At 56.8% G+C, this 26,990-nt stretch overlaps 1 protein-coding gene across 1 annotated transcript; it reads right to left on the bottom strand.

Moving 5' to 3' along the window:
- Nucleotides 1–2,761: 2,761 nt before the first annotated feature.
- Nucleotides 2,762–26,631, bottom strand: PRRX2 (paired related homeobox 2). The gene is made up of 4 exons (XM_059486438.1): nucleotides 26,388–26,631; nucleotides 6,260–6,444; nucleotides 5,887–6,065; nucleotides 2,762–5,334 (listed from the first exon to the last, which is right to left on the bottom strand). The coding sequence occupies exons 1-4, from the start codon at nucleotides 26,629–26,631 to the stop codon at nucleotides 5,199–5,201; spliced, it is 744 nt and encodes a 247-aa protein (XP_059342421.1). The 3' UTR covers nucleotides 2,762–5,198.
- Between the last annotated feature and the right edge of the window lie 359 nt (nucleotides 26,632–26,990).

Here is a 26,990-nt window from a genome sequence, read left to right as displayed (position 1 = left end):
GTTTGGGGTGAGCATCGCAGCCCCCAGGACAGGAGCACTGCTCCAAAGGGCAGGAGGGGCTCTGCTGCTGGGAGGTGACACGGTGCTGTCACAGGAACGTGTGTTCCTGCAGTTTGTGGATGGTGTCGCAACCATCCTCAGACCTTCCCGTTGCCACCAGAGGGAGAAGGGCTCAGCAGCACAAGGATGAAGGGAAAGGAGGATGCTGTAACCACGATTTGTCTGTAATTCATTCTGGATGAGCCAGGCGGGTGTCCCCGTGAGCTGGAAAATGTGAGCTCTGTTTTGTCTTGCTGCTGCAGCAGCCGATGCTGATGACAACACAAAATTGTTCTCATTAAAATATTCTAGGGGCAAACTTCAACTTTTCATCAGTCAGCAAGTCATGCACAAGTGCCAGGCTGTGGGGTCAGAAACAAGGAAAGGGGATCCAGAAAGATCCTCCCATCACCTGAGACCCAGCCTTTTGGAATCACCTGGTTGAAAACCAACTGCTTTGAGAAAGGAAACAGTTTGCAAATGTCCTTGCAACCTTCCCCCACTCCCAAAGTTGCAGTGCATGGATGGAGAGCAGCTCTCCTGACAAAATTAATCTTGGTGATAGATGTGCCCTTCCAGGAAGGAAAAATGCCCCTGTCCTGGAAGGGGAGAGGTTGCACAACACCTTGGAGCTCCTCATTGACAGCATCTCGCTCCTCCATGGAGTGCAGACCCTGCCAGGTGAGCTGCAGCTCTCTATGCTCTGTCTCCTGATTTGAGGCCCCTCAGGTGCCCATCAGCTCCTGGGAGCTGGCTGACCATGGCTTGGGACCTTCTGCTCCAGTTGCAGATGAACTGAGGCTGGGACAGTTCAGGCAGGAAATAAGTGACATATTTCCAGCAGTCAACAGTGATGAGTCACTGGAGGAATCTGCCCTGGGATCTGTAAGTTCATCACTTCCAAGGGTCTCTTGACTCAGGGCTGGATGCTTTCCAAAGGGATGCTCTGCACTGGCCATGTGCTGAGGACATGAGGATGCTGCTTGGGTGATGTTCTTTACGCAGGAGCTTGGACAATTGGCCTTAACGATCTACAAGCCACTTGCTGAATGGATAAATAAGTGGTTACAAAGCAGCAGCAGAGCAGTTTGGCAGGGATGGTCAAGTGTGGGACCATGGTGAGCCTGGGGCGATGCCCAATGTGGGGACTTGATGATGTGGGATGAGCCTTGTTCCCCTCTAGGGAAAGCTGGAATTGTTTAGGGGTCCTTCCTCCCTCAGCCTTGGATCCACGTGTCCCAATGACCACTGGTGATGGGAGGGACAACGGCTGGTGATGGGAGGGAGCTGATCCCGTGGCTCTCATGGAGCTGATCCCGTGGCTCTCATGGAGCTGATCCCGTGGCTCTCATGGAGCTGAGCCTGTGGCTCTCATGGAGCTGATCCCGTGGCTCTCATGGAGCTGATCCCGTGGCTCTCATGGAGCTGATCCCATGGCTCTCATGGAGCTGATCCTGTGGCTCCCATGGAGCTGAGCCTGTGGCTCTCATGGAGCTGAACCTGTGGCTCTCATGGAGCTGATCCCGTGGCTCTCATGGAGCTGATCCTGTGGCTCCCATGGAGCTGAGCCTGTGGCTCTCATGGAGCTGAACCTGTGGCTCTCATGGAGCTGATCCCATGGCTCTCATGGAGCTGATCCTGTGGCTCTCATGGAGCTGATCCTGTGGCTCTCATGGAGCTGATCCTGTGGCTCTCATGGAGCTGATACCGTGGCTCTCATGGAGCTGATCCTGTGGCTCTCATGGAGCTGATCCTGTGGCTCTCATGGAGCTGAGCCTGTGGCTCCCATGGAGCTGATCCCATGGCTCTCATGGAGCTGATCCTGTGGCTCTCATGGAGCTGAGCCTGTGGCTCTCATGGAGCTGAGCCTGTGGCTCTCATGGAGCTGAGCCACTCTGGGTGCAGGGGACAGGGCTGTGGTCCCCTGGCTGTGTGGGGGAATTGGGGATGGCCTGGGAGGGAGAAGGTGACAGAGACATCCTGAAAGTGACACCATGTGGGCTGGCCTGCATGGAGGCTGCTGTGGTGAAGGCAAATAAAGGAAACAAGGGGAACCCAGGTGTCCCTTCTCCTCCCAGCTCCTGAAGTCAGCAGGGCAGCAGATTTCCGCACAGGCAGTTGAGTCCCCGCCACGTTGCACCAACACACAGCCACCATTAACTTTCTCTCCCTCTCTGAACTCACCAGAGCATTGATCTCCACAGTATCTTGGGGCAATGGATTTCAGGCTTTATTTGAGCAGTGAGGACACTTTCTGCCTTGCTCTCTGATCCTTTCCTAGCAATTCCTGCCACTTGACTCGCTGCCTTTCAGTCTGAGCATGTGCTGGGCAGTTTCCCTGGGCACATCTTCACCCCTCTCCACTTTGCATTAAATCCATTAAATCTGCTGCCTGATAGCTCAGCACTGTGAGCTTCTGGAGCCCTGTTTAACTTTGGCTGCCTCAACTATTTGGTATCACCTTTGCCTGACCACAGATTCCTCTTGCTTTGGGTGCTCAGTGCCTGCTCTGCACCTGTGGGCTCCCTGGAAAGTGCTCTACAATCTGATGGTTTATTTCTACCCTTTGGTTTCGTTCAGCCCAATTTCTGTGCAGAATCTGACCCTCCTTGCTGCCTCTTAATTCAATTTCTGCCCAGACTGCTTGTCCAGGCCAGGTGGGGAAACCACAGAGGCTGGTGATGGAAGACTCAGGTCCCTATCACATGCACTGACACGTCTCTACTCAGTAAAATATTTATTCCTCCATTATTTCACAAGAGTTGTTTTTACAAAAACCTTACAAAAATTTCCAAAACACAGACATGCAGAAGAAAAAAAAAAACCAAATCCACCATGGATCTTGTTACAAGTAATTGAAATGTACAAATAGAAAGGGCGAGAGAGAGCTTAGATTACAATAATCCCTCAGTCCTGCTACCCCTCCATGGGTGCAATTTGTATCTCTTCTTGGTGAGTTCAGCATTGACTGACAAGCTGTGATAAGCTGCCAAAAGCACAGCAAAGGAGGGGCCCTAAGATTAGGAGCAAATGTTTTCAAATATATATATACATATAGATATTTAGTGAAGAAATATTTATTCCCTGCTTTTTTTAGGTTTACAGAAACAGCATCTGCAAACTATTAAATGGATTTATTTTCATTAATGTTCTCAAAGAGGCAGCGACATTTATATCCCTGTGGTTTCATCTTGTGTAAGTGAAAAAAGAGCCCTGTGCTTTCCATGGGAATGGGACCCCCCTGGCCCCCTCCTCCTGCCCCAGTGGTGTTTCTCAGGGTGGATGGTTTCATCCACAGTGGATCCCTCTTCCCCCTGGCTTGGCAGGTCCCTGTGCAGTGTGGGGAGCTGGCATGGCACATGGGAGGGATACCAGCCCTGGAAATACAGATGGGGGCAGAGGGTGGGTGTTTAGGGTGGCACTGGAGGACGTGGGCAGGGTCAGGCAGGCTGTGCCCTGTCCCTGCCTGCCAGGCTTGAGGAGGAGAATGAAGCTGTTCCCAACTGTGGAGCAGAGAAGGCAGGGGCTGGAGGCAGGATGGAGGGGCTGGTTCACCCCCAGGCACAGGAGAGGGTTCTCCCATCAGGTGACTCCCCCCATGGTGGCATTGTCTGGGGTGCAGCTGATGGCCCTGGTGTCACAGCCACTGGGTCCCACATGCAGCTGCAGTGACACCCCAGTGGGAATGGGAGAGGATGCTCCATTCTGGGGACTCAGGTGGGCACTTTGCAGCTGTGGCACTTTCAGCCTCGGTGTCACCAGCCAGAGGATGTTTACCTGGAGGAGGCACCTCAGCAATTGCTGTATTTGTGCTCAGATCCATTGCTGCAGCCCCAAACCAACCCCTTCTAGGGAAGCAGGGCTGTGTCTTCTCTGCCCAGGCCAATCCTCTGAGCTGGTGGTGTCCCCATGCTTGGCTGGTGGCTCTTTCCAGTGGCTGAGGAAAGGGTGCTGTGGTTTCCTGTGGACTTTGTCCACAGGGACACCCCACGCCTCCAGCACCCCAGCTGTGGAACGGGGAAGGTGGAGGCTGCATCTCCACAGCTCAGCCCCAAGGCTCGGGGCCAGGCTGCCCACCCCGCGTCCATCCCCTGCACGCCCCACCTTGGAACCTCATTAGGCTGCACAGCAGGGTGGGATGAGGGGGGAAACCATTTCCTCTCTGCAAAACCAAGAAAGGCTCCCCCCATGGAGCCGCCGGCCCCGGAGCCCCCAGCACATCTGCGGAGCTGCCGACGGGGAGGCTGTGCCTCCGGAAGGCGAAGCCTTCGTTGGCACGAAGCGCTGGGAGCCGCCTACTCAGCTGAAACCCAACAGCTTTTTCCAATTTTCTCATTCCCTGGGACTGTTCAATGACCTGGGGCTCCGCAGAATCGCTGGCAAATCCACCGAGGCAGGGCAGCGGTGCCTGCTTGGGGATTGGCGATGCATCCCCGGCTCACGGGAGAGCTCACAGGCTCCAGGAGGGTCTGTTGAGGTGCTGCAGCTCTGTTTGCCCCTCTAGGAAGGGGCAGAGCCCGATGCCACCAGCATAGGCAGCTCATAAATGCAGGAAGCACAGTGCAGAGGGCTGGCCATGGCATGGGCGAGCCATCAGCTTCCCAAAGCCCCAAACTTTGGGAAGTCCCAAACCCCACACTGTGGCCGGGGTTGCACAAAGAAATGAACACATGGATCGGCTTTGGCACATGCAGTTGAGCGCCACAAGTCACAGCCTGGTGGAAAGGGGGGCCCGTGATCCTCCCACAGTGTCCCTGCGGGAGGAGAAGACCCAATAACTCTTTGGCTCTCTGGGCAAGATACCCAAATTGGTCAAATCCAATAGTCCAAGATCCTTCCATGTTTGGAAGCAAATTCTTGTTCCCTTGGCAAGTCTGTTTGTCCTCGAAGAGCGTGTGGGGGGTATGTGTGTATATATAGCCGTTATTATAAGGGTGTGCGGAAAAGCAAGTTTCTAACCAAGTTCGCTCCATATGTGGCTATAATTATGTGCCACTTCGGCCTGGGACTGACTCTACCTTCAGAAGGGAAGGGAAGAGGAGAGAAGACGCTGAGACATTGGATGAGTGGCACGTGTGTTGGGCGGGATTTGTCCTGGGCCTGGCACGGGAGCTCCACGCTGTGTCCTGGAGGAGGCCACGGGATGGGCTTTGCCCTGCTCAGTTCACGGTGGGCACCTGGTTCTGGTGGAGGCTGAACTCCTTGGCCTTGAGGCGCAGGCTGGCGATGCTGTTGGCCATGTTCACCCCCTGGGCGGGCGCTGCGGTCCCGCTGGAGCTGTAGGAGGGCACAGTGCTGTGGGAGGGAGCAGGGAGCAATGAGGAATGGCCCATGGAGAAGACCCCATGCCCTCTGTGGTCCTGCTGGCTTCCCAGGCCAGGCTGGCTGCTCCCTGTTGGAGATCTCTCACAAGAACAGCCAAGGTTCAGCGTTTTTATGGACTTGGAAGGATGTGGGAACCCCTCAAACTATGCACCAGGAGGCCCTGCTTTGTGCTTTTGGATGTGATGGCTGAACATGAACAGCTGGGAACCAGAAGGGACCCATGCCACCTCCTGTGCCGAGATGTGGGAAGGGTCAGCACGAGGCCAAGCAAATCCCTTGCGAGGACCAGGGCGCCTGCTCCAGCCCCAAAATGCAAGGAGGCAGAGAAGCTGCTCAGCGTTGGGCAATGGATGCTCAGACAGCTTAAATGATCTCAAAGCCAAGTCAGACAAGCTCCTTTCGGCCTCATAAAACTCCCCAGATCCCCAGCAGTGGCACGGGGCTGCATTCCTGGGGCAGTGGGGCTGTCTCCAGGCAGCCTTGCCCTGTGGCCACCCCAGCTCCTCCAGAGCCTCCACCTACCTGTACGGGGAGGTGCTGGTCCACGAGAGATACTCAGGGGTCAGTGCAGTGGGTCGTGGTGCCATGGGCTGCTCGATGGCTGCCTCCTGGCTGTAGGATTTGAGCAGGGATGCCGATCTGTTGGCCAGCATCGCCCTCTCGTTACGGCGGAACTTGGCCCTCCGGTTCTGAAACCACACCTGTGATGGGGAAAGGTGGAAAGGTGGAAAGGTGGAAAGGTGGTCAGAGGGGACCCAGTGCACTCAGGGATGTTCCAACCATCTGTCCTGTGGGTCATGGTGATGTGCAGGATGAAACAAGGGAGGGGACAGTCCCTGCTCCTGCCTGGGGCGAGGCAGAGGTGCTGTTTTCTCCCACACAAACCTGTGCTCACCTGGACTCTGGCCTCGCTGAGGTTGACCCTTCTGGCCAGCTCCTCCCTCACGAAGGCGTCGGGGTAGTGCGTCCTCTCAAAGACCCTCTCCAGAGCCTGCAGCTGGCTGCTGTTGAAGGTGGTGCGGTTCCTCCGCTGCTTCTTCTTCCTCTTGGCTGCCCCGCAGCTTGGGCTCAGGCTCTCACCTGTGGGGAAAGAGCAGAAGCCACATGAGAGCCAGACCCAGTGAGACCCCCTGACCCAGCCAAGCCCAAGCCCTCCTGGGGATCTGCAGTGTCCTGCTCTGGGCCAGCCTTGCTCCCTCCAGGGTGGGGATATGTGCAACCCTGTGATGTCCATGATAATCAAAACATGTTTTGGGACCTGCTGGAGCTTAGGGTTAACCCCACAATTCATCAAGGCCTGTGGTGGTTTCACATCTGGCTAAACCATGATTTTGAATACCAGTCTCAGTGTATTCTGGGGCTGCACTTGATCCAATGTGGAGCTCAGCTCTCACTAAGGCTTCAAGTCAAGCTTTCATGAACGGTGATGAAAATCCAGCACCAAAACACCCCCAAGGTGTGGCTCTCAGCTCCCACCTCCAGCACCCCCAAGGCCCCAGCTGTGGCACGTCCCCAAGGTGACACAGGAGCCAAAGCATCTGCTCTTGCAGCCCTGCTCCTCAGAGCTCGGGGCGAGCGGCACCGCGTCTCGCAGGGCTCAGCCTCCGCAGTGTTTATTTCTGGCTTTGCTGCCTCATGGAAACATAAAGCTGAGGGTGTAGTCTGGTTTCTCAGTATTGATCTTGGGCTGTCAGCCAGGCTGAGATTAATCTCCTCTTTGTCACTAATATCATAAGGTTTGGGCAATTTTCGTGAAGCCTTTTTCCGAGACACCCAGTCAGCTCCTGCAAAGGCTTCGTGGGGAGCACGACTCGCTGTCGTTCTCCCTGGTGGAGGTACTGGTTAATGGCTCTTTCTGTTCATAAAGCATCTGGATCCAATCTGTACCTACTGGTGGGAAAGCATTCTGGAATTATTTGAAATGTTAATAATTTTATGACATTCTGATTCATGGCGGGGGTATGCCGGGGCTTTCTGCTCTGTATCGTTGCAGAGGCCAGGGTGGCAGAACTCACCACTCCCTGAGTACGCTCACAAATTAAATACTTGCTAATAATATTAATTGTGATACTTATTTAATAAGACCAGCATTTTCAGATAATGCTTGAGCAACAAACAAAATCTACTGGAAAGGGTATTAACTCTGCTGTTTCAAGACACCATCAAGCTGTTGAGCTGGAGGAAACTTCCAAGATCTTTAAGGCCAGAAAAACCTTCTTACACCTTAACTCTGAATAATTCAAGCCATGAAACGTCCAACAGCAAGTTTTTCATCAAGTCCCTAAGACTCCTATATTCCCAACTACACCATTCTCCCAAGGGCTCTCTGCAGCCACTGCCATTTCTCTGGGTCATTAATTGTGCTGTAGGTGCAACTTGGCCTTGGTTGACCATCAACAATCTGTGACCTTGTATTTTGGACATGGCCTTCTTGGTTGGGTGAAGACACGATGGACAGTGCCTGAAATATGTGTGGGTTTGAGACCCTTTCCCCAGCCTCGACACCATGGGCTGCCCTTCACCACCAATCGTGTCTCACAAATAAAATTCTCAGAATTCCCTCCAGCACTTCCTCCTGCAGCTTCAAATGTTCTGCCAGTCTCTGCTTTCCAGTTGCCCCTTTTAGTTAAACTCCTTTTTTGGTCCTGTTTTCCTCCAGCGAGCTAACGAGCCGCTGGATTAAAATACATGAAGTCCAGCCATGGTTGTCCCTGAGTTTTCTGGGAGCTTGGGACTGAAATGGGAACCATCAGGCTGGGAAAGAGCTGCAGGATGTAACAGGGTGAGAGGTTTCCTTGTGGGTTTATGACCATGCCACAGGGCTTCTGGGGAAATGGTACATCAGGGTTTGGTTCAAAATAGTCACAAGGGCACCCACTGCCCCTCACCAAACTGAGAGTGATTTCAACAGAACCCTGGGAAATGTATAAATAAAATTTATAAACCCCCTTTGGCTTCATCCTCAATTTAAACCCGGCTACAGGACTTTTCCGTAGTGTTGATTTCCCTTGCCCACTCTAATTTGGCTGTAAGAAAGGAGAGGAGGAGGAGGAAAGTTTTTTGAAATTAGCTCTCAATCCAGTTCTGTAGGATCTGGCCACATTTCTGGCTGGTCTTTATCCCCCAAACCCACAGAAGGAAGAGCTGAACAGCCACAGGAGACAAGTGGTGCTGAGTGCTTCCCATACGGGGCTGGCAGTAATGCTGGGGTCGAGGTTTAGGATGGAGTTGGATCAGGATGTGTCCGAGCACCAGCAGCTCCTGGGTTTTTGGAGACCTGCAAACCCTGGGCTGGTTTGGGGGCATTTTGTTCAGCCCCTATTGCTGCTTTTAATGGAGGGACCTTCCACACCTTTTGCAGGGCATCTCTCCATGGCAGAGGCAGCTCCACACATGGAGTTCCTGCCTGGATCCTCTGCTCTGCCCAGGGATGAGCCTTGGTAATGGATCAGCATCTTTTCCTCATTAGCTCAGGCATTGCAGGCCTGTGGGACCAGGCAGATCCACCCTAATTGCTGGTGGTGAGTGTCTGACAGGTTTACAGGTTTACAGGTTTAGGCTGGATCTCCTCCATCAGAGATGCTTTAATAACCCCAAATCAGCTTCCCAAAAATGAGCATGGCTCAATTCTCTGTGGCATCAGAGGAGGAATGGGAAGGGGGGTGAGTTGGATCCTCTGAAGACACCCTGTCCTCTCACTGCCATCAGGGGCACTTGGATTTAACCAGGCCTGCTGACACCTTGATGGAGGAATTGGAAACCAGTTCCCAGCCCAATGGGCTCCCAGGAATAAGAGTTTGTAATTGCACAAAGTTAAAACCAGCTTCCCACCATCACTGTTCTGTGCCAAAGCAGTGCTTGGGGAGGCTGTGGAGAAAGCCAAACCCTTGCCTTTGTCAAGCATAATTTGGGGGTTCATTTGGGCTGAAGGGACCAGTTTGGTTGGCCAGCCCTGAGGTCAGAGGGGCTCCTGAGCCTCCCCCCCAGCCCCTTCCCTATATTTATCTTCCACTGATTACAATTTCCGCTGAAAGGAAAAGAAATGCAGGGAAAGGGGGAAAACGGGGGGATAACGTTACTGAGTAACGAAAGATGACATGAGGGGGAGGATGGGGAGAGGGAGGCACAGGGGGCTTTGCACAGAGCAGGATGGGCCCAGTGTGCATCACAAATAAGCCTTAAATTGCCTCAAACTGTTAGGAAAGACAAGAGACTTTTCACCTGTGATGTGAATGAGTTTTGGGGTGCTGGATGTGGCTGGGTCACCTCCAGCCTCCTCTCTGGGCTGTCCTGCCTCAGGCAGTGCTGCCTGAGAGCTGCAGACAGCCTGGGGACAGCTCTGTGCCCCACAGACGCCATGGGGTGATGGGAGCCACCCCAAAACCCTGTGGGAGCACCAATGCTGCCAAGCCTGGACTGTGCCACAAGGAGAACTTGGGAGCAAAGGCAGCACCAGCCCTGGGTCAGAGCTGTGCTGGTTCAGCTGGACACCAACCAAGCCCCTTCTCCCTCTCTTGCCTTTGCCATCTGTGCTTCCATTAGTTTCCCACAGGAGGGACTTGGTGGGCCTCAGCCTTGGTGCTGGGCTTGCCCTCAAACTCCCACAGCACTGTAAAGAGGTGATTTTCACTGGATTTCCACCAAGGCTTTGGGTTTGACTAAGAGCTCCATTAGTGCACAGTAAATGGGCTCAGAGCAGCTGTGATCCAGATCAACCAGCACCCACAGCCCGAGCAGCTCTGCCCGACCCCAGAAACACAGGCAGGGATCCTCCTTTGGGATGTCTCTCAGGGATGGGCTGTACTGCCAGCCATGCTCAGTCTCCCCTCTGGACACCCAGTTTGGGGGATTTATTTCCAAAATACTCATCCAGAGCGAGGTGTTTGCCCAGCAGCACCCCTGCTGCCCCAGCCTGTCTCTTCCCCAGGGATGCTGCAAACTCCACTCCCCATCAGCACCACCACATCTGGGACAAGTTTTCCTGACTCCAACTCCACCACTTGGCTTTGGGGTACAAACACCCCCATTTTTCAGGTCAGAAGGCAGCAAGTTCAACCCCCTCATGCAAAAAAGCCCAGGCTACATCTCCTCCAACGTGTTTCATTTTCCACTGCACCGCAGCCCCCACAGCCCTGAAACGTTTTCTGTCATTAAATTATTTCACACGTTCCATTTATTTGGAGCAGTTTGCCAAAGACTCTTTAAGCTTTAAATTTTTCACACCCCCCCAAGCCAAAATGATCAAATCTGCTGTACCATTTACTTCCCTACTACGCCTGGAATGGCATTTTTTTCCTCCTTTTTTTCTTCTCGGGTATAATTTAAGGGTTGAAATAGCCTGGAGGGAATTAGCTGTAAATTCTTCCTAAGACAAATAAATTCAGCCCTCTAAGTTTCTACGTTTTTCAAACTGTTGAGAGACATTTTGGGTTTGTTTTACTTGAAATAATGATCGTGGCATATCTGACCCTCAGGCTGCGGCCGGCTCTAGCCAAATAAATAGCTTTTATTAATTAAGGTTTATCCTTAACAAATAAAACCCCAATTTGATCTCGGCCGGCTGAATTAGCAAAAATAAACAACGGGTTCTCTGGGCACTTGATGTGGATTTAACAAATTAACGCTGGGCCTTCATCAGGGAAGCTGCAGGGTGGTGGAGGTCTTTTACAGCCAAGAAATCCTTTGGAAAAACAATGTCTTTCGTTTCTCCCATGGTCTCTCTCGGTAAACATGTGCACTCCCTTCATCCCCTCGCACTCAGGGGAGCGAGGAGAGCTCCGGCCACGACGTCTGCCAGAGCCTCATGTGCAATTGTTTAACTTCTCCTCTAAATCATGGGGAGGGAGCGCTTCCCCTCAGGCTGCAGAGAGCTGGGGTTTGGGAACTGCCCCTCCGTGGGGTGTGCCCTCTCCAGCTCTGCTCTGCTCCACAGCATTCGCTGAGACACCCGAAGCCAAGGTGGGATTTGGGGGTGCATGGGCTGCCAGGTGTAGGGGACCCCTCTTTCCAGCAGCCAATTCCAACTCTACCCTGCCTTGGGATGCAGTTGAGAACAGCCTGGGAGCCCAGAGGGGTTTTAACGTGGCTTTTCAGGGAGGAGGGACAGCAGGAGGGATGCTCCACAGGCCAAGGGGAAGCTGAGCACTTGTCCCTGCTCATGGGCACAGGAAGGACAGGGCTTGTGGCAGTAGGGATGGTGGGAGATGCCTACACCACAACAGCTCTTTCATCTCCCCAAATCACCTGGGAAAGCTTGGGGGGCTGAGGAGCAGCCAGGAACCTGCCCCTGCACATGTGCTGAGTCACCCAGGTATGGCTCCTTTCCTGCAGCCACCCATGAGCCCAGCCTGGTGCGCAGGAGCAGCACAGCACCAGCCTGGGGGCAAAACCACATCGGTGAAACTCCCATGTTCTGCATAGTTTCACCCCATGTTCTGCATAGTTTCACCCCATGTTCTGCATAGTTTCACCCCAGTACCCAGGGGAGAAGTTTTTGGGGCCACCAACCCCTGCCCTCAGGATGCCAGCCCCAGCTTTACTTGGCACGATGCTGTGAGGTCCAAACCCATCCTGGGAACAGCCATGGATACGGGGAACAAGGGCTGTCAGCCCCTCCCCAGGCTCCCACCTCCTCATCCTCAGCCTCCCTGTCCCCCTCCAGCCCAGCCCAGCCTCACAAAGACCCCAGAAATGCTGAATTCTCTGGGGGGAGGTTGAAGCTGGGGGGGTCCAAATGTGCTGAGTCCGAAGGAAACTTCCCCGGCTCAAGTGGCGAACATGAAAAATTTAAGAGAGGGGCAAGTCCCAGCTACTGGAGAAACATTACAGCGAAATGTTTCCGAGGATGTTTCACCTCATTAATTGTGAAAAAACTGAAACGCTGACACGTTTTTACAGGCTGCCAGTTTTGCTGGGGGAAAAGTGTCTCTGCTAAAAAGGAGCAGCAAAAGCCTGGACCAAGAAAGAGGCCAAGGCTGTCCCGGGGGGGCCTTAGCCTGTGCTCACTGACAGGCAGCAGCAGCCCGTTTTATGGTTATAGAGCTGCCTCTGCACCAGCCAGAAACCACCCAGCACCACAGCTTTCCACCCCCAGCTACACAGACACACCATTTTTGGGAAGATCCTACCCAGCAGTGCTGCAGCCCCAGGGATGCTCCATGCACAGCCTGCACCCCCAGAGCTCAGGAGGTTTTCCCCTTGCACCCCTGAATGGTGTGTGGTGTCTGAGCACCCATCACAGCACATCCAGAACAAGCCAGGACGGTCCTGGCTGAGCCAGCAGCATCCCTGCATCCCAGAGGGGATGTGTCCAGCCTGGGGATGTGTCCAGCCCGTGCTGGTAACCCAGTGGTGGCACTGAATCCTTTTTCAGCTCATTATTAGTGCAGCAAAAGCATTGGGAACATGATGCTTAGAAGGATGCTGGGAAAAGAAATATTATGAAAAGGGAGATCCCCATGTCACGAGACACTGCTTCCCTCAGGGATGGCTCCAGCCCAGAATGAGGCACCAAATTCACTGCTGGGAGCTGTGAGTGGGTTCAGAGCTGGCTCTGGTGCCAGGGCAGCCAAGCTGCAAAACGCAGGTGCACATGAGGGGGAAGAGATCAGGAAGCAACAGTGAGGAAGGAGAAGGAAGATGAAAAGAAGGAATAAGGGAAGCAGATGCTGGAGACTCCAGGTGAGGAACCAACCAGCCAAGTCTTGTGCTGTGATTTAGAGAGGATGCCCTGGAAGTTGAAAGCTGCTGAAATCCACAGGGCTGCAGGCAAAGCCTGAGTGCTCAGGAGTCCCTGAACATTCCCAGCACCTCCCACCACGACAGAGGCTCCTGCACAGCCCAGCACGGGCTCACCCAGCTGAGGCCAGGCCCCAGGAATGGCGTTTTGGCACGGCCAGCTCCTGCGTCAGCGGAAGCATTTAATGAATTAATTGCAGCCACATTCCCTGAAGGAGGAGGCAGGGCTGGTGGGATGCTGTCAGGCCTCAGGAAGGGGCTGGGGAACATCTTTGGCCACAAAGCTTTGGTGGGAGTAAGAGTAGGCTGAGCAGCACAAGAAATTCCTGGACTTAGGAATAGTCCAGAATCTGGGAGAGCCGGTGCCACCACCTATCCTTTACCTGGGCTGGGAACTGCCTGTGACAGAGTTTGGGGAAGGTGACAGGGACACATCACCGGCTCGGGGTGCAGCCCAGCAGCCCACAGAGCCTGGCACCCCCAGCACCCCCTGACAGCCCCAGGAACAGCTCCAGGAACAGCCCCAAGAGCTGCGACAGCGCCGTGCCCAGCGCGGCTCCGGCTGTGCTTCCCCACCCGCCGGCTCCTGCACCCCGGGACCTGGAGCAGGGCCATTGTGGGGCCGTTTTGGGGCCGTTTTGGGGCCATTGAGGCCCGCAGGGCTCAGACTGCCTGGCTGTGCCCCGGCGGTGGCACCGGCCCAGGGCAGCCAGCCCCGAGTGCCAGCGCATCCCTGGGCTCGGGGCTCTACAAGGGAAATAAATGTTCCCTCCCAGGGCTGTGGGGACCCAGCCTGGCTCGGGGCTTTCGGGAGCTGCCAGCAGCATCCCGGGGTTCACAGGAGCCCGACACAATGGGCTGTCCCGGCTCCAGAGCCACCGCTGCCTCCATTGTGTCAGCGCTGCGAGGGGAGGGAGCTGCGGGGCAGCTGAGCTGGGGCAAAGCTGCTCCACAACGAGTGCCCAAATTCCCCTCGAGGGATGTCACAGTGAGGGGGAAAGGCTCCTGGAATGTCCACTGTCTGCATGGATTTGCTGGGTACAGTGGCTTTGAGAGGGCAGGATCTGGCAGGGTCTGGCATCTTCTCTGCTCATGGCAGGGGAAGGTGAAGCTCAAAGGGGTTCACACCCCTCTGGGGTCCCTCTTTTCTTAATTGGGGCTGGAGTCACACAGAGCCTCCAAAAACTCATCCACAGTGGTGCCAGTCTGGGTGTCCCCTGGAAATGCCAGAGAGGGAGAGGGGAGGCAGGACAGGAATCGGGATGGGCGCTCCTGCCTTCCTGCAGGGATGCTCCGAGAGGCTGTGTCAGACCAAAGGGCTCCTCAGGAGATGTTTGTGGCTGCAGGGCTGGGGGGAGCAGGAGCCAAAGCCCTCCCAGCACAGCCAAGTGGTGGGTTTGACCGATCCCAGCCAAGTTCCGAGCAGCACCGACCAACGGGGGAGCAGGAATTTCCATTTTGTTCTCCTGTGAATTTGCCAGCCCCCACGGTGGAGGCCCAGGCACCAACAAAAGGCTCTGGCTCTCCCCCAGGCAGCACCAGCCAGGAGCCTTCCCGGCAAGCAGACATTCATTGCTTTCATCTGCCAGCCAGGAGCCCTTCCTGGGGTGGGATGAGAGCAGTGCTGGGGCTCTCCTGCTCCTCACACCCCTGGGATGCTCCTGGGGACGCTCCCCTTCGGGGGTGCAGCCTCCCCACTTTGCCGTGGTGGCTCAGAAATGTGTGAATCTGTGGCTCAGGGAAACAGCCAGCCCAGAGCCTGTGGCCAAAATGATGGGATTTGGGTCAGCCCCAGGCACACAGAGAGGGGTCTGGGCAGAGGGAGCAGCCTCGGTGGCTCCCCACAGGCTCTGGAGAGAGGGACAGAGGGACAGAGCCACGGTGGCTCCCCACAGGCTCTGGAGAGAGGGATGGTGGCACAGATTCTGGACCCTGCTGCCCTTCATCAGAGCTGGGCACAGCAGATGCTGCTTCCCTTCCCATCCTGCAGACCCTCCAGGCACCATTTGGTGCATCCACCATGCAGCCACAGAGGTGCCAGCATCGCTCACATGTTAACAAGTTACCTGGTTTCCCAGCAGGGCACAGACGTGTAATTAATTAACACTAATGAGACTTGTGCAAGCACTGGCCTAGGATAGCATTGCCTTGCAAAGCACCACCAAAATCCTGGATTTAACAGCAAAGTGAGTTTTCCTGGGGGCTGGGAAGGGGATGGGGAGTGCCTCAGGCCATCACGGTGTTGAGAGCTCCCTGGGACTTTTGCTCAGTGTTTGAAAAATAAAACTAAATCAGCCGGGGCTGCATAGCAGGAACGTTGTGTGCAGGGCTGGCTCCCAGCCAGGGACCCCTGGCATGGTGATCCCAACCTTCCTCTCCTCCCCAGCCCCCCCAAAAAGGTGGTTTTTTGAAATTTAATAGGCAAAAAGCCCAAGCAAGGCAGCCCCAGTGGCATCTGGCACTGAAACCCAACACCAGCCCCACGAGGTTCAAGCAGAGACCCCCTTGCATCAGGGTCACTGCCAAGGGGGGAAGGAGGCAGGAAGGGACAGGGGGAATGATGGCAATTCCCATGCTGTCCCCTCCTGCTGCCCACTGCCACTGCCCCAATCCCTTTTCCTTTTTTGGGGCCAAAAGGGGTGTTTGTCACACCCAGGCCAGCACTGAGCACCCATTGGATCAGTGAGCAGCAGCACCTGCTGAGAGCCACCAGCTGTGGCACCAATGTGTCTGGCTGGGTGTGGGGTGGGTGTGAGCCCCCCTGGGAGCCCATCCCAGCCCCTGGGAGCCCATCCCAGCCCTGGGAGCCCATCCCAGCCCCGGGAGCCCATCCCAGCCCTGCTCCAGGGTCCCTGCACGCACAGACGTCCCTGCAGCCCCTGCCAGCAGCAGCACCGCTGTCCTCGGGTCTGGTTTGCATTTGAGGTCGGTGGCCTCTCGCCAAATTTATTGTAAAACATTCATTTTAATAAGTGGCTCGTATCTTTTGGGGGTTTTTTTTGTTTTTTTTTTTAACCCGGCCTGGTTAACTGTTTCCAGGTTACAGCAGAACCTTGCACGGTGAGGATGGCAGGGATGGCAGGGATGGGGACAGTGGGGACAGGATCACAGTCAGGACACATGGGGATGACAAGATGTAGACAGGAATCAGGATCCTGCTCCTACAAAGGTCAGCAGAGCTGGAATCCCACCCTCATCCCTCCAAGCCTTCATCCCCTCCAGCTCCCCATGGAGACCCTCCTGCCACCCTGGGCGCCCTGACACTCTCATACAGAACTAAAACTTACAGCCCAAGGGGTAACTGGGTCGTGTCAAACATGCTGAAGGCTTCCAGAAGTGAACACTGCCTGGTAGTTTAGTTTCAACATTTGTTTTAAGTTTTATAAACCTCTAATACTAATAGAAATGCTTGAGTGTCTTTTAATTTAAATGAAAACAGTTTTTTTGTAAATTTAAAAATTCCCCTGAGGTATTTACAACCCCCAAATTACAGCCATGTGGCCAGCCCAGATGAGAAAGTGAATTTGGTGAGGAAGAAGCGTGGCAGCTGCCCCAGCCCAGCCCTGGAGTGGCTTTCCCCTTGTCACCTGGGTCCCCTGCACAGACTCTGCTTCACTCCAGGGACATGGGATCCATGGGTTCACCAGCCCCACGAGCTGTCAGCCACAGCTGTCCCCAGCAGGATGGCATCTGTCTGTCTTCCCTGCCGTCCTTCTGTCCTTCCATTTTTGGCTCTGGGGACAGGAGCTGCCCATGACCATCCTGTGCCCTGCTCAGCTGTGCTGCTGCAGGACCAGGCCCTTTGCACCCCAGTGCTGTGCCTGGGGTCCCCCGTGTGCTCCCCTGCACCATCACTGCCACTGCCACCCCCAGGGCACCCTGACAGTCCTGGCAGTGTCCTGTGGGCATCCTGGGGTGCAACACAACCCCCACACTTGGCAATGCCCTGCAGGACCTGGGGTACAGCGTGATTCCCCTGAATGGCTCAGTGCCACATGCCACCCCCTGCAATGGCCTGAACAGCTTGGGGTGCTGTGGAACCCCAGCACAGACACATGTACAGTTTGGGGTGCCAACATCACCACACACCCCTGGCATTGCCCTGAACAGTTTGGGGTGCCAACATCACCACACACCCCTGGCATTTCCCTGAACAGTTTGGGGTGCAGCACAATCCCCACCCCAGCCATGCCCTGCATGACCTGGCACAATGCTGACCCCCTGCCCATCGTGGGGTGCAGAGCAGCCCCTCCAAACACCCACTGCAGTGTCCTGAGCAGCCCCAGGCTCGCACAGATCCCCCTGGATGCCCTGCCTAGCCTGGGGTGCCGTTCCCATCCCTGGGTGCCGTTCCCATCCCGGGGTTCCATTCCCATCCCAGGGTTCCATTCCCATCCCTGGGTGCCGTTCCCATCCCAGGGTTCCATTCGCATTCCTGGGTGCCATTCCCATCCTGGCGATTCCATTCCCATCCCTGGGTGCCATTCCCATCCCGGGGGTGCCATTCCCATCCCGAGGGTGCCGTTCCCTTCCTGGGGGTGCCATTCCCATCCCTGGGTGCCATTCCCATCCCTGGGTGCCATTCCCATCCCGGGGTGCCGTTCCCATCCCTGGGTGCCGTTCCCATCCTGGCGGTTCCATTCGCATTCCTGGGTGCCGTTCCCATCCCGGGCTCGCCCAGCCCCCCGGGGCCCCCGGTTCCGGTGCCAGCGCTGCCCCGGGCGGGCTGCGGAGCCCGCGGGAGCCCCGGGCGGTGCCCCCTCCCCACATGTGCCCCGCTGCCATGTGCTCCCCGCCGCTCCCCCGGCTCCCCTGCCATGTGCACTCCAGTTTCCTTGCGTGTGAAGCCTGCAGCCTCTCGGATTCAGTGGCTGGAAAGGATGGCGCCTCTCCACATCTGGTTCAATGCGCGAGCCTGGCGCCTGGCTTAGCCACAGTCTCCATTCAGAGACACACAGACTTTAATAGACTCATACAATTCTTCCTGATCTATCACTGCAGCCGCAGCTGAAAAGCTGCTTTATTATATGCGCTCAAAGGGGGATGAGGAGGGAAGGGGAGGGGGCCGGCGGCTGGCGCTGCCGCTCTCTGAAGGCTCCCAGGGACCTGAGCTGTCCCCCCAGCCCTGCCCAGCCTCCCAGGGGCTGCTTTCCCCCCAAACCCGCGGCACCGCAGCCTCATTATCCCTCCTGCTCAATTAACACCCTCCGAGCTGCCGCTCGCACCCGCACCGCGCACGGCCGGGGCTGCAGGGACGAGGTGGCAAAGAGGACCCCAATGTCCCCAGGATGTCCCCAGGATGTCCCCAGGATGGCTTCACAACCCCACAAGCTGCAGCAATTCCCCCAATTCCTGCAATATCAGCAATATCCCGCAGTTCCCCCCGTGAGGAGCTGCCCCGGGATGTCCCCGCGGGTCCCGGTACCGGGGCCGGCTCTGCCGGGACACCGAAGGCACGGAGGGGCTGCCGAGGGATGCTGAGCACGGACACGGCGTTTGTCAGCCGTGGGAAGGCTGGAAAACACCGCCCGCGGTCATGCGTCCCTCGGGCAAAGGCAAACATCGGGAATGCCTCGAGGGCGAGGGGAGGAATTTCTGTGTTAGTTCTCGGAAATTTAGAAAAACAAGCAGTTTGCTAGTTTTGGGGCAGTCCTGGTCAACAGGCATCGGAAAAACGCCTTGAAACCTCAAATCAGCCCTTTCTCCCCAAAACTTTGCTGTTCCCATCCTGCCTGACCATTCTGGGCATCACCAAGGCTGGGCAGGGGGTGCTGCCTCTGCCCACCACACTCCCACTCTGCTCCAAATTGCTTTTTCCAGCCAGGAAAAGCCTGATCTGCATTAAGCCTGGTCTAAATCCCTGCTCAGCCCAGCCATAACCCACTGCCCAGCATTTTAAAGGATGCTCTGCCCCAGCTCCCTGGCTCAGGGATTCCATCCTGGAACGACAACTCCATCCAGCTTCTGCTCGTGCTGCAGGGAGGGAATGGGATGCCAGCCCCGTGGGGACACCAACCCCGAAGCACCCAGACCCCATCCTGCTTCAAACTCATCCCCTCAGCTCAAGGATTTCTCAGCTTTGGGGAGAGAATTCCCCCAGGCTGGAGAAACCAGCCCTGGGTGAGGGGGATCAGCCCCACTGCCTGACACACAGCCTCAGAGCCCCAAATCATTTCATCAGCCTCCCAGCTACACACACACGCCCAGGCTCTCTTAAAATGCTGATTCGTTGAAATTCACCCATCTTGGCTGCACAGAGTCGAAATTTCATATTTTTCCTGTGAATCAGCCCCATTCCCTGAAATAACAGCCCAGAAGAGAGGGGAAATAGTGTTACACTGAGCTGTTGCTGCTCGAGCGAGACACAACAGCCCGGGGGGAGGACAGGCAAGGTGTCCCTGCACCCCAGCACCCTCCTGGGCTGGGCATGGCTGTGCCAGGGGTGTCTGAGCTGCTGCTGGGGACTAAAGCTCATCAGTGGGTGCTGCCAGGGCTGCCAGGGCAGTGGGGCAAAGCTTTGTGTCCCCACAGCATGCAGGACCCCTCCAGTGTCCCCACAGCATGCAGGACCCCTCCAGTGTCCCCTCTGGACACTGCCAGGCCGTGACTGTCCCCACTGGAAAGGGTTTCAGCAGGAGCATCCCCCACAGCAATGCCTGCCAAATCCCAGCTCGCTGGGGGTGCTGAGCACAGAAACATCCCAGCAATGAGGAGTCGGGGAGAAATGTGATTTTCCTGGCCCAGCCAAGGCTGCTCCAGCTCTTGGGCTCCCCCAGCCAGAGGGTTCCCATCTCCCCAGGTCCTGAGTTTGGGATTTTTCCCTTTTACCCTCTAGCACAGGACATGTGGGGAGCCCCCAGAGCCCTGCAGGGCTGCAGGAACGTGCTGGGATGTGTTTGCTGTGCCCTGGGGAGGGCTCAGCGTGGGCAGGGCAATTCCTGTGGCCCCTCTGCAGCCCAGAGCCCCCTGAGCTGGGGCAAGCCTAGAGCACAGGCGGGAGTGCTCAGCTCATCCTGGGGCAAATCTTCCCTAAATCAGAGCCCTGGTGTCAGTAAGAGCCTGAGAGCAGCCAGGGCACAGGGAAGAGCAGGATGGTGACCCAGTGTCACCATGGGAGGAGCAGGAGGGGGTGTGGATGTCACTGGGGTGGTGGGTGTGTGTCACCCTGCAGGGCTGGGGCACAGGGAAGCACAGAGGGTGGAATCAGGGTGAACCCCAGGCCAGGAGCTCTGTGAGACCTGGGGTCTCTCCCAGCTGTGCCCCCAGCCCTGCCTGTGCCTGGCAGTGAATTTTGCTGCTCTGGCTGGTTCTGCAGGGTGCTGACCCCATTCAGCCCCTTGTCCTATGCCTGTGCCATGGGAAAGCAGCACTCCCACCCCACAGCAGTTTCTGGGTAGATGAGACCTGAGGAATCCCTTTCCTCTTGTCCAGGGCAGGGACCATGTGCAGGACAAGAACCACAGTCAGGGAGGGGAAGCCTGGCTGCAGAGCAGTGCAGGGCTGTCCCCTGTCCCCTGCATCAGCCTGGGGTGTACAGCATAGATCCTTCCCCACAGCCCCTTTTCCCTGGCTGGGATACGCTGGGCTCCCTGTGAGTGGATGGAAACCTCTGGGTGAGCTGGGACCTGTCAGGGTCTCCATCCATCCACCATCCATCCCTCATCCATCCATCCCTCATCCATCCATCCATCCATCATCCATCCATCCATCCATCCATCCATCCATCCATCCATCCATCCACCCATCATCCATCCATCCATCCCTCATCCATCCATCCATCCATCCATCCATCCATCCATCATCCATCCATCCATCCATCCATCCATCCATCCATCCATCCATCATCCATCCATCCATCCATCCCTCATCCATCCATCCATCCATCCATCCATCCATCCATCCATCATCCATCCATCCATCCATCCATCCATCCATCCATCCATCCATCCAATCCATCCATCCCTCATCCATCCATCCAATCCATCCAATCCATCCATCCCTCATCCATCCATCCCTCATCCATCCATCCATCCATCCATCCATCCATCCATCCATCCAATCCATCCATCCAATCCATCCATCCCTCATCCATCCATCCAATCCATCCAATCCATCCATCCCTCATCCATCCATCCCTCATCCATCCATCATCCATCATCCATCCATCCCTCACCCATCCATCCAATCCATCCATCCATCCATCCATCATCCATCCATCCCTCATCCATCCATCCATCCATCCATCCATCCATCCATCCATCCATCCCTCATCCATCCATCCCTCATCCATCCATCCATCCATCATCCATCCATCCATCCATCCATCCATCCATCCATCCCTCATCCATCCATCCATCCATCCATCCATCCATCCATCCCTCATTCATCCATCCCTCATCCATCCATCCATCCATCCATCCATCCATCCATCCCTCATTCATCCATCCATCATCCATCCATCCATCCATCCATCCATCCATCCATCCATCCATCCATCCCTCATCCATCCATCCCTCATCCATCATCCATCATCCATCCATCCCTCATCCATCCATCCATCCATCCATCCATCCATCCATCCATCCATCATCCATCCATCCATCCATCCATCCATCCATCCATCCCTCATCCATCCATCCCTCATCCATCCATCCATCCATCCATCCATCCATCCATCCATCCCTCATCCATCCATCCCTCATCCATCCATCCATCCATCCATCCATCCATCCATCCATCCATCCATCCATCCAGTATCCCAACCCCATCCCATGTGCCATGGCCAGCACGGTGGTGCCACCCTGAGCAGCAGGGACCTCTCTTGGAGCTGAGCCACATCCATCAGACAATTCCCAAAGCCTCCTCCCCGCCACAAGGGCTGTGTTGGGGTCCCTACACACTCCTGTCCCTGGTGTGGCATTCAGAAACCAGGGAAAGCCTCCCAGCAAAGCCTCCCAGCCTGGAGGGTGCCCAGCAGTTTGGGGCTGTGGAAAGCAGGTGGGTGCTGGAGAGAGAGGTCTGGTGGGTCTGGGGTTAGGGGGGCTCAGCTGTGTCCCTGTGCCCATGGCCCAGCTCACTGAGCACAGGGGATCAGCCAGGGGTCAATGGCACTGGGTTTAGCTGTGCCTGAGCCACCTCTGTGCACAGACGTCCCAAAAGGCACATCCCAAAGGCACAGATCCCCAAAGGCACAGATCCCCAAAGGCACATCCCCAAGGGCACATTCCCAAAGGCACAGATCCCCAAAGACACATTCCCAAAGGCACAGATCCCCAAAGGCACAGATCCCCAAAGGCACATCCCCAAAGGCACAGATCCCCAAAGGCACAGATCCCCAAAGGCACATCTCCAAAGGCACAGATCCCCAAAGGCACAGATTCCCAAAGGCACATTCCCAAAGGCACAGATCCCCAAAGGCACATTCCCAAAGGCACAGATCCCCAAAGGCACAGATCCCCAAAGGCACATCTCCAAAGGCACAGATCCCCAAAGGCACGTCCCAAAGGCGCAATCCCGAAAGCACAGCCCCAAAGGCACAGATCCCCAAGGTACATCCTGGCCCTGGGGTTACAGAGCTGCCTCCTGCCAGCCCAGCCACAGAGGCCAAGGTGTCCCCAAGCTGTGCCCACGGCTGATGGGGTCAAGCAGCATTTAGGAAGGCAGAGCAGCACAGCCAAACCTCATCCTGTGAGCCAGGGCCAGCACAGTCCTGGGACTGGGACACCACAGGGACATCAGGCTCTGCCTCAAGGAAGGCGCCCAGGCCCTGGGAGGAGTTTGGGGCTACCTGGGGCAATCAGCCACCACTTTAACTCCAGCACCAAGTCCCCTTTCCCCTCTGATACCAGGTCCCTGTCCCTCCCTGCCTCTCTCTCCCTTTCCAGCTGCTCTGGTTTAAATAATTAAAGCCAATTTGTTCTAACAGCATCTTAATGCCCTCTGCCCCTTTGGGTGCTGCTTCTCCTCTCCCCTCCTGCATCCCTGTTCTGCCCAGCATCCTCACAGCCCAGAACAGGCCAGAGCGTCCCAGGGGATGAGGAAGGGGCTCCAGGCACTGTTCTGAAAATGGGATGTCCAGGGGCCACCACACCTCCCCATCCCACTGCCAGGTCCCAGGGGCTGTAGCCAAATAAATGGCCAATGCATGCCAAAAAATCCCCTTGGAGGGGCCACAGCTCATCTGTGACAGAAGTGACTCTTTCTGAGCGTTCAGCCCCAAAGCGGTGCCGGAGCCAGTGCACGACTCCCTCTCCCATCCCCAGGCGGCACCAAAAGTGAGTTCATTGTTTGAAAAGCCATCAGTCAAGGCTTGCTGGCTAAAATTACCCTCCTGCTTTATCATCTTGAGAACATTAAGGGCTGTTGTTAACAGATGTTTCGCGTTACACATTATTTGTTAGTCTAATGAAAGGAGGTGAACAAGCTTTCAAGACCTCAGAAGTTGTGCCGAAGGTTTTCCATGGGAGGCTGTTGCACCACTCCAGGGGAGAATGAAGATGAAGATGAGGGTGTGAATGAGCTCTCACCACCCCGTTGACTTTTCCTTGCTCTTGCCTGGCTTGTGGGATTTCTGATTTTTGGGTGTCACGGGAGCAATGTGTTGCACAGATATTTGTATTCACCGTCGCAGGAGGATGCTCTGGGTACACTCAGTGGCCAAGGCAGGGGCTGAGCAGCCCAGAGGGAGCTGGGCCTGGATTTGGTCCCCAAAAGCCTCCAAAGTGCCAGGGGAAGGGATGCCAGCCCTGCAAGGGGCTCCTGGAGGGGAGCTGTGCCAAGGGCCCCGGACACGGGGCTGCCTCCAGGGCTGAATCCCCTTCTGCAGAGAATAAATCCCTGCCCTGAGCTTCTCTGGGAATGGAACCCTCTCACTGCAGCTTCCCTGGGGAAGGAGAGGGGGTTTGGGGGGTCTCAGCCTGCTGGGCACAGCCTGGGGCTGCCTGAAGCATCCTTGTCCCAGCTCTGCCAGTGCAGCCCCCAGGGAGCCCTGCCTGGTGCAGGGTCCCACAGCTTCACAGCAGCTCCAGGGGTCCCACAGCCTCACAGCAGCTCCAAGGGTCCCACAGCCTTACAGCAGCTCCAGGGGTCCCACAGCTTCACAGCAGCTCCAGGGGTCCCACAGCCTCACAGCACCTTCAGGGGTCCCACAGCCTCACAGCACCTTCAGGGGTCCCACAGCTTCAGCTCCAGGGGTCCCACAGCCTCACAGCAGCTTCAGGGGTCCCACAGCCTTACAGCAGTTCCAGGGGTCCCACAGAGGGTTCAGGGCTGCTCTTCCTCCACCCCAGCAGCACAAAGCCCCCGAGGGCTCCTGGCTGGAGCTCAGAGTCACATCCTGCAGAGATGCAGGGGCACTTGTGTTCATAACAAACCCACTGCCAGCAGCTGTGGGGCTCCAAACCCGCCTCTGGCAGGAAAACCCCACGATGGTGAAGAGGAAGAGGAGAGCAAACGCCAAGGGGCTGTTTTATTTCAGGATGCCAATAGAAGATAAGGTTACCAGCAGAAGTTCCTTTGCTGTCATGGCAGATCTGGAGCAAAAGGCTGATGCTCTCAAAGGCAGGTCATCCGCCTGGCATTTCAGGTCTCTCCATCTCAATTTAGGCGATTGCATCCCAGTTAAGGCAGTGGCAGCAGGTAAGGGTCTCAAAGTTCCAGCTTTGCGTGCACACAGGGTTTTGTCTCTGTCTCCTTGTTCTCTTCTTGCCCATTGCTCTCAACTCCTGGGTATTTTTTGACATCAGAGCTGCTGCTCAGCCTTGTCAGAGCATCCCAGGTGCTGATGGTGCCTCCATCCATGCCAGCTTGCCAGAACAGGTGCTAACGGGAAATATCCCACATGGGCCAGCACTGCTGGGCTCTGCAAACCCTTTGGGGTGAAGAACAGGTTTGTGGTGACCGTGCAGCCTCTCTCTCTGTTTTTGGCATCACGCTGGGTCCACGCTGGATTCTCTGGGTGCATCAGGAGCCCAGCAGGGCAGTTGTGTCCCTGCTGCTTTGCAAACAGCCCTGTGAGACTGCTGAGGGCTGGGTTTCCCCAAGCTGTGAATATCCCATTAGTGTCCCCCTACAGCCCCACAGGCAGGAGAAACCCTCCCCACAGCCCCACAGCACTGCCGAAAGTACACACGAAACCCAAGGGAAAGGGAGGGAGGAAAATAACACTGAAAACACCAGATACCGTCCCAAAAAGCAGCGCCCAGCCCTCAGCAGTGTGATCAGAGGCAGGCTGGGGGCTCAGCGGGGCTGCTCCATGGAGGGAGGAGGTTGTGCAGGGAATGAGGGCTGGAGAAAGATGCTCCAGACCCGCACGCAGTGTAGGAGCTACGGGAGGGACACCGGGGGGATTGAAGGGACCGAGCCCCTTCAGCAGCACAGGTTCCCGATGGGCTGAGCCCTCGGCAGGGCTGTCAGCACCCAGGGCTATGGGAAACAAGCCTGGGGTAGCACAGCCCAGCCGGGACAGTTCTGGGGAGTGTCACCCGGGCTCTGGGCATGGGGGCTCTGCCTCCCCAGTGTCACCGCTGTGTCCCGAGGGACACCCGGCCTCGGGGGGCTCCGGGGGCCGTCGGCTGCCCCGGCACTGAGGCTTTGCCACAGGAATGGGGCGAACCCTGCTCACCCCGTCCCAGGAGCGGAGCGGGGATGCGCGGGAGCGGCGCGGAGGGAGAGATGCGAGCGGGATTGTCCCGTTAGAAACGCGCCTCCGGCCGGGACCCAGCGCCATGAAACGGCGGCTCTGTCCCCTCACGTCTCCCGGCTCGGTCCCGCTCTCCTGTCCCAGCCCCGGCTCTGTCCCCGCTGATGCCGGGGTCGCGCAGCTGCCGGGACGGGACCGGTCCCTGCTGTGTCCCGGTCCCCGCAGTGGCCCGGAAACCGAGACCGGGAGCCCCGGGGGACGTGGGGACCCCGCAGGCCGCGCAGCCCCGGCTCGGAGCGACTTCCCGGGAGCGCCCCGGACCCGACACCTCCGGTGCCGGCCAGGAGGCGGCCGGTGCGGGCTCCCTGTGTCCCCTGTCCCGGGTTCGGGGTCCCTCTCTCACGGTGCGGGGTCCCTGTGTCCCCTGTCCCGGGTTCGGGGTCCCTGTGCCCTTGCGGGGTCCCTGTGTCCCCTCTGCCCGGGTGCGGGTGCCTCTCCCGCAGCCCTCGGGGGGTCCCCACCTCTTCGCTTGCCTCCCACCCCTCTGGGGGGGACACCGACCCCCTTTGTCCGGGGTGCCCGGACAGGGGGACACGGCGGGGACCCCCCATCCCCAGGCTGCCCACCCCGGCCCGGCGGGACTCACCGTCCTGGGGCGCTGCCTCGCTGCCGCTGCTGCCTCCCGACGGCTCCGGGATGGCCTTGGCGCCACCGGCGGGCGGGGGACCGGCCGCGGGGGTCCCGTTCATACCGGCCGCCACCTCCTCCAGGTCCAGGAGGTGGCTCACGCTGAAGTTTTTCCGGCTCTGAGCGTTTTCGGGCGGCTCCGGGCCGCGCACGGCGCCGGGGGCGAACGGCTTGTCCATGGCAAAGGCTGGCGCCGAGTCCATGGCTCCCACCCCCAGCCCGCAGCCCAGCCCGAGGTGCCGGGCCGCTCCCCAGCCCCCTTCCCCTTCCCCACCCACCCCCCCGCCAAAAAAAAAAAAAAGGAGAAAAAAAAAAAAAAAGGAGAAAAAATTAAAATAATTATAATTTTTTTTTTTTTTTTAAATAAGGGGGGGAAAAAAATCACGGCTGCCCTGAGTCCGGCTCCCTCCCCAGCCCCTGTTCCGCCTTGTGCTGACGTCTGGGGAAAAAACCACGCTCCCAGCCCAAACTTTCTTCCCCTGCTCTTTGCTCTGGAGCTGTTCAAACAAACGCCCCTGCTCTGATGCTCTGAGCCGAGCGGGGCGGCCCCTCAACCCCCCCG

This window comes from Ammospiza nelsoni, chromosome 20 (genome assembly GCF_027579445.1).
Source record: "Ammospiza nelsoni isolate bAmmNel1 chromosome 20, bAmmNel1.pri, whole genome shotgun sequence".
Taxonomy (NCBI): domain Eukaryota; kingdom Metazoa; phylum Chordata; class Aves; order Passeriformes; family Passerellidae; genus Ammospiza; species Ammospiza nelsoni.
The sequence above is the reverse complement of the archived record's forward strand: the minus strand, read 5'-3'. Positions and strand labels throughout refer to the sequence as shown.

Bases quoted from the DNA above. Each gene is read 5' to 3' on its own strand.
- PRRX2 (XM_059486438.1), bottom strand. From the start codon at position 26,631: ATGGACTCGGCGCCAGCCTTTGCCATGGACAAGCCGTTCGCCCCCGGC. The intron at 6,445-26,387 runs GTGAGTCCCGCC...CTTTCCCCACAG, and splicing joins CGAGGCAGCGCCCCAGGACG to GTGAGAGCCTGAGCCCAAGC. The intron at 6,066-6,259 runs GTGAGCACAGGT...TCCCCATCACAG, and splicing joins TCAGCGAGGCCAGAGTCCAG to GTGTGGTTTCAGAACCGGAG.